This window comes from Otolemur garnettii, unplaced genomic scaffold (assembly GCF_000181295.1).
Source record: "Otolemur garnettii isolate 467f Iridium unplaced genomic scaffold, OtoGar3 scaffold00060, whole genome shotgun sequence".
In the NCBI taxonomy this organism is placed as follows: Eukaryota; Metazoa; Chordata; class Mammalia; order Primates; family Galagidae; genus Otolemur; species Otolemur garnettii.
In genome coordinates, this window is record NW_003852455.1 from 3,029,541 (window position 1) to 3,036,375 (window position 6,835).

The 6,835-nt window shown below is 51.9% G+C and overlaps 1 protein-coding gene across 1 annotated transcript; it reads right to left on the bottom strand.

Annotated features, from left to right (window-relative positions):
- Positions 1-3,203: 3,203 nt before the first annotated feature.
- HES1 (hes family bHLH transcription factor 1) lies at positions 3,204-6,526 on the bottom strand. The gene is made up of 4 exons (XM_003792693.3): positions 5,311-6,526; positions 5,080-5,175; positions 4,775-4,862; positions 3,204-4,131 (listed from the first exon to the last, which is right to left on the bottom strand). The coding sequence occupies exons 1-4, from the start codon at positions 5,416-5,418 to the stop codon at positions 3,581-3,583; spliced, it is 843 nt and encodes a 280-aa protein (XP_003792741.1). The 5' UTR covers positions 5,419-6,526; the 3' UTR covers positions 3,204-3,580.
- Positions 6,527-6,835: the final 309 nt, after the last annotated feature.

Sequence of the window (6,835 nt, forward strand, 5' to 3'; positions counted from 1 at the left end):
CAGGCTGCCGGCTGCACAGGCGGGGGTTCGCGCCGTTCTCACGACCTCTCAGGTTGCTTGAGCTCATCTGGGAGCTATTCATTTCCTGCCAGAAAGCAGCCGGGCCTGCTAAGCAAACCACCTTGGCCGCAGGGCCGCCGGGGCCGGCCCGGCGTGGCCGCCCTGGCCCGCTCCCGCCCGGGTCGCGGGCCCCAGCGGCCTCCCTGGAACTCCCGGGCCGCCGGGGCGGGCGCGCGGCGGGGGCAGCTCGTCTGCCCATCTGGTTGCACTTAGGAGCTGGGGAGGAAGTTAGCAGCAGCGGGTTGTTACCGGCCAACGGGTGTGGGAAAAGTTAATTGACTTTAATGACAGGTTTCCCGGGACGCTGGTGACGATGAGGGGGTCCAGTTAAACCCCCGCGTCCCCACTCCAGAAACACGTGGGGTGAGACCGGGTGCGAGGAGGGGCAAGCCTCCGAGTGGCGCTTATGCGCCGCTTGGGGGAGACTCTAGTCTTGACCGAGGGGACCTACCCCCGCCTTCCAGTTCGGCGCCTTTCCCGCTCCGGATGCTGCTGGAGACGGCAGGGGGCCGGGGCCCCGGAAGGTCTCCATTGAGAGGCTAATGCGCGAGGCCAGCGGCCCGCATCCGGACACGGAGCTTGGAGCTGAGCCTTATCTCCCAGATTGATCAGCACTGCCGGGGGGCGAGGGAGAGGGGCTGCTGGGGGTGCCCTGAGGCCATTTAATTAGGCGAGGCGGGCTGGGGTGGGGGTGGGGGAGACCTCCCGGGAGGCCAGATTGAAGTTGTCTTTAAAGCTTCGCTCTCTCGCAGGTAGTTACTTAAAGAACAGCCACGGTGTAGCAGAGTACGGTGGCCTAGATAGAAATCCACTCACTCATGGACTTGGAAATGTCCCAGAGAAGAAAAACGACTTAGCCAAGGTGACAGAGTGAATTTGAGGGTATAGCTGGGTCCGGAAGCTGAAAGTCCCCATTTCAGCCTCAGGTCTCTACTCTCTACCCATATTGGACAGAAACAAATGCCTCATTGAATAATCTATACCCAAATTTCAGAGGAAGAAAGAAGCATGTTGTTTTCAAATCACTAATTATTTCCCCCATACCCCAGATGTTTACTTATTTACCTTAGATTTAGTCTCCCTCACTAGTAAGGTATCTATGTATTTTTGGTGATATTAATAGAAATATTTTTTCAGTTTTACCTTTCAGCACAGGTAGAGACTAATTTTCAATTAGTGTGCTATTTTTCTTCAGTGAATTTTAAAAAATACATATAAAGGAACTCCTTTTATAAAACTGAGACTGTGGTCTGGATTATTTCTGTCCAGTTAAAGGACTCCTGGTGAGACCAGAAGACAGGGTTACCAAATGAAGCATTTGAGCTAGGGTTTGGTGTCTTAATGGAGAATTGTTGTGTTTGTGTTTAGATGAGAGGGAAAACGTGGAAAAGTTATGTGATAAAGAAGGGTGTGTGTGGGCGGCCCCTGTGGCTCAGTGAGTAGGACCCAGGCCTGAGGGTGAAGGGTTCGAACCCAGCTCCTGCCAAACTGCAATTAAAAAAAAAAGCCAGGAGTTGTGGCCAGGGCCTGTAGTCCCAGCTACATGGGAGGCTGAGGCAAGAGAATCACCTAAGCCCAAGAGCTGGAGGTTGCTGTGAGCTGTGATGCTACGGCATTCTACAGAAGGCTATAAAATGAGACTGTCTCTAAAAAAAGAAAAGAAAAAGAAGGGTGTGTGTGTATTTCTTTGGTGGAGGGTGCGTTGGACACCTTTCATGTACACAAAATAGAGCTAGTAGATGCCAATTTCTTTCTTTCTTTTCTTTTTTGTAAGTATCTTTTAAACCTCTCCCTCTCGGACAGAAGCTGGGTTGGAAGGCATTTCAGTAGAAATGACTGCAGTCTCCTAGATCGTTCCTATGATAGAGCCACTCTCCACACTGGCCTGTGGGAAAGGCCAGAGCAAGGCAGGGTAGAGGTAAAGCTTTTGAAACAAGACAGAAAATCGTTGGCTTTATCTGTTAGGAGAGCTTCAAAGATTGATCTCTCCTGCCTCGTCCTTCTCCCAGAAGCTGCTCTAAGGAAAGGGGGGGGGGGTGAGAGTGGGCCTGCGGGAGGGGCCGGGGCGGGGAGGAGGACTGGCCGGCGGTGAGGGAGGAGGGCGCGCCCGCCAGACCCACAGCGCGGCTGATGTGTCTGGTCTCGCAGGGCTCGTGGTTTTCATTTCCCCAACACCTGGATGCAGTCAAACACCTGGCCAAATCTGACAAAATCTGACAAGCCTTTGTGATGGGATTTGGAAGAAATTCCCTGCAGATCCTGGCACAGTTTAAAGCTGTCCGCTTTGAGTTAGGACTTGTTAAGGAGGGTTATGTGAGCTGAAACCCGAGACAACCCTTTTGCTTCTATCTGGAGCCCACATCTTGCCTGGAAATGGGGCATGACCAAGCGAAGGGGTCGCTTGCAGTTTGTATTAAAAGGGGGAAGATGGCCTGTGTGCCTGCCAGCGCAGCCCCCACATGCTTTCTCCATTAGAGGCAAGCACAGAAACTTATCAAAAACACATGTCTGGTGTTAATCATCTGGGCTCAGGCTCCCCTTGGGAGTCTAACTAGCTGTCCCTTGGCAGAAGGAAATCTGTTGACCTTTTCAGCTTGCTTGAAGAGGGTGCAGAGAGGCATTTCAAACTTTTGGGTGCTAGTGAATGTCTAACTGTCCCTAATTAATGAGAACCCCCAACACTTGAAGGCAGGAGGTTGCTGAGTGGTTGGATGATTTTACTCTGGATGTTGGTGAGTTAGCCAGGGGAGTAGAGCTGTAGGAGCCACCCTTAAGCACAATGGGCAATGAGATCTGATCTATTTCCTTCATGAATTCCATCCTGTTCAAGTTTCTCAGGAGCTAGTAGAACAAGAACTTAAGACTTACCCAACTGAAACTTTATTTTAAAGTAACTTTTTGGAAATCCTTCAACAGATTGACCACAAGCATATTACAGAAGCCATTACCAGATAGGTTCTTATAAATTAAATGGAATTTAGCCTTTTTAGTTTATGGAGGGTTGGTGAAAGGTTTGATGGATTTTTTAAAATGTTCTTTTAATAACAAAGAGTCATTTGTGGGATTCCCAGATTACAGGTAATTCAAATTCCACTAAAAACCTCTTTTTACATATTCTGAAATAATCAGTTCTGAGACATAAAAAAGCCTTCACTTTTTTCTTTTATTATATTTTCTCAAACTTCCCCAAAGGAAGATATTTTAAGAGCATTTTCAAACATCTTTGGCATCACATAAAAAAGAAATCTCGTGTAAAAAACGAAATGTCATCTGAACTTTTATAATACAAAGGCGCAATCCAATATGAACATATAAAATATATACAAATATAGTGCATGGTCAGTCACTTAATACAGCTCTCTACAAAAAAGTAACTTTTTAGAAATTAAAAAACAACAACAACAAAGTAACCACTTAATCACAAAAGTCCTCTTTCCTCCCAGTATCCAAGTTCCTGTTTAGTGTCCAGAGGGAATAGAGATGGGTTGGGAAGTTTAAGTAGAGGGGTGGTCTGAACCCCTCAGTTCCGCCACGGCCTCCACATGGAGTCCGCGGTGAGCGAGGGGCCGCTGGAAGGCGACACTGCGTTGGGGCCCACGGAGGTCCCGCTGTTGCTTGTGTACACGGGGATGACAGGACCGCTGTGCGCGAAGGCCCCATTGGGGATGAGGAAGGCAAATTGGCCGTCAGGAGCCGGTACCACTTGGAAGCCGCCGAACACCTTAGCCGCCTCTCCAGCCTGGCTGCCCAGCTTGCAGGGGGCGCCGCCGGGAGGGGGCGCCGCGCCCCCGGGGATGGGTACGAGTGGCGGCGGCGGTGCGAATGGCGCGTGCTGGGGGCCGCCAGGTCCTGGCGGGGGTGGCGGCGGCGCCTGCAAGGCAGGGTGAGGCTGCCCCGGGTAGGTCATTGCGTTGATCTGGGTCATGCAGTTGGCCAGGTGGCCCAGCAGCCGGGTGCGCACCTCGGTGTTAACGCCCTCGCACGTGGACAGGAAGCGGGTCACCTCGTTCATGCACTCGCTGAAGCCAGCACGGTACTTCCCCAGCACGCTTGGGTCTGTGCTCAGTGCGGCTGCAGGCCAGAAGGAGACAGCCGGGTGACTGAACGGCCCTGGCTCCATGACCACTGCCTCCCGCCCTGGGAGGTCTCTGGGGTGTGCCTCCCTAACCTCGCGCCCAGGAAACTGTCTCCAACTGGGAGAGTGGGGTGGGTTTAGAAAAACCAGCGTGGAGACTGAAGCAAGACTCCCTCCGCATTCTCTGTGGCTCCATTTAAACCGATCTCAGCCTAGATCTGTCACCCACACCCCCGCGTACTATCTACTGTGTGACCTTGGGCAATGCTCCCCAGTCTGCCATCCGAACCCCATTTCCCCTTCGGTAATGGGATGGAGGGAGGAGTGCTAAACTAGTCAACCTCTGGGCTCCGCGCAGCTCAAAACCGCCACGGTCCTACGTCCTTTCGTCCCCTACCCACTTCCCCCACAGTCAAGCCGCCCGCCACCCTCGCGGCTACAACCTCTCCCTCCCTTTCCGGAACAGTAACAACTTGGAGTTGAGGCTATAAATAAGCCCCAGACCGTGGGAACGCGAGAGTGAGCCAAGGCAGTAAAATGTAGCTGAATGCCTCTCACAGCCACGGACGGAAGTCTGGAAGAAATCACCGCAGGGCGAGAGGGACGCCCGCAGAGGGAGACCCGGCAAGCCGCCCTCACCAGTCATCTGCGCCCGCTGCAGGTTCCGTAGGTGCTTCACTGTCATCTCCAGAATGTCTGCCTTCTCCAGCTTGGAATGCCTCGAGCTCTGCACGTAAGAGGAGGCAAGGGAAGAAAGTGAGACCCCTGTCAACTGCCATGAGGTGCTGAGGGATTCCTTCTGGCCCGGGCGCCAATATTTCGGACCCCGGCAAGAGGGGCCCGGCCCTCCCGGCAGGAGAACGCAGGCCGGGGGCTTCACTCTTAGTAGCTGAGAAAGCTTTTTAAAAAAAATTTATTAAAAATGAGCAGCATTCCCCACTTACATCTTTCTTAAGAGCATCCAAAATTAGTGTTTTCAGCTGGCTCAGACTTTCATTTATTCTTGCTCTTCGTCGTTTCTCCATGATAGGCTTTGATGACTGCAAAGAAATAAAAAAGGGCCCTGAGTTCCCATGGGATCTGCCACTTCACCCCACGGTTTCAAAAGAGAAAAGAGTTCTCCCCCAACCCCCTGCTTAATTTACGGGTTGCAGAGATACAGGTACCGCCCTTACCTTTCTGTGCTCGGATGCTGTCTTTGGTTTATCCGGTGTCGTGTTGACACTGGCTGGGGTAGCAGCCACCGGGGACGAGGAGTTTTTCTCCATTATATCAGCTGGCATTTTCTTTCTTTCTTTTTTTTTTGAATCCCTAGATAATTTTATTTTTGGAGTTCTTCACAAAAGATAATTTTTTGTTTATGTCCCTTTTACTTGAGACTTTACAAAATTACTGAGCAAGTACTGAGGGTTTACTTAATATTTTATGGCTACTTGGTGATCTGTAGCGCTATTCCAGGACCAAGGAGAGACGTAGACCGGGGACTCCGCTGTTATCAGCACCAGCTCCAGATCCTGTGTGATCCCCAGGCCCTGGCGGCCTCTATATATATCTGGGACTGCACGCGAACGGCTCGTGTGAAACTTCCCAAACTTTCTTTCCCACAGTAACTTTCAGCCAATGGGAGGAGGAGACACGCGGCACTGCTCGTGGACCGCGCCCCCCCATTGGCCGCCAGGCACAAGGTCTGGCGGCCAATGGCGCGCGCCTGAGCCCGGGGCACCGGAGGCTACAACGTCAATCAAAAGGATTTTAACCCTTTGCTACTCTTCCCTCTGGACTTTGCTTTAGGAGATTTTTCCGCTCTGGTTTTGATTTAGTTTACTTCTTTGGGTCTTTGCTTTGTATTCCCTTTCTTACGTGAAATAGAGCTTTGATTGTAATAAGAAATTCATGTGAAACATTTTTAAACAGGTATAGGACAGCAATAAAAGATAATAGTACAGGTTAAAAGGGAGGAACCCTGCAAGGATGAGAGTTACCGATGATTTCCCGCTCAGACTATACATTAAGGGGGATGAAGGTAGATCATGCAGAAAAAGGATAAAATTTTTCCTTTGTGCATGCTGAAAAAGGAAAAAATGTCCTCCCCCTTACAGTTGCAGGTTTTTCAGAGCAAGGTGGTTCTTGAATGCGCATCTCTGTTCCAATCCCTCAGTCTTCCGCATTTTGGACATTGATCCCTGGGCTTCCCCAGAAAGCAATCAGAATAATTTCCCACTGGGTAGAAAGGAAATGGAATTTCAAATGAAAAATGAACAAGGGGGGCTTTGACGGCAATGCCTCAGAGAGGCTCGCGATCCTTCACCACTTTTTCTCTTTCCACTCCGAGGCTCTAGGTTCTGCAGCACGTAGACGTGGCGGGCAAGGAAGCAGCCTCTCTATTCTCGCCCCGCCGGCGGCCAAGGCAGCCTAGGCACCCGGCGCGCGCGGCCCCTTTAAGAGCTACACCAGCCGAGCTGCAGTTTGACATCAGCCGGCCGGCGAGGGCGCGCCTGGAGCCGGAGCACGTGCCAGGATGTTTTATTGCCGCCGCGGCTGCGGCCTGGCCTGGAGGATGTGTGTGTGCGTGCGTATGTGAGTGTGTGTGCGCGCGCCCCGGGGGCAGGGAGGCGGGGGGCGGCGGCGGGCGGCGGAGAGCGGGGGCTGGTTCCTGGTCCCCGGGAGAAGCCAAGAAGGTAAATAGCAGCTGCTGTGCTC

Bases quoted from the DNA above. Each gene is read 5' to 3' on its own strand.
- HES1 (XM_003792693.3), bottom strand. From the start codon at position 5,418: ATGCCAGCTGATATAATGGAGAAAAACTCCTCGTCCCCGGTGGCTGCT. The intron at 5,176-5,310 runs GTAAGGGCGGTA...ATTTCTTTGCAG, and splicing joins CAGCATCCGAGCACAGAAAG to TCATCAAAGCCTATCATGGA. The intron at 4,863-5,079 runs GTAAGTGGGGAA...TCTTACGTGCAG, and splicing joins TGGATGCTCTTAAGAAAGAT to AGCTCGAGGCATTCCAAGCT.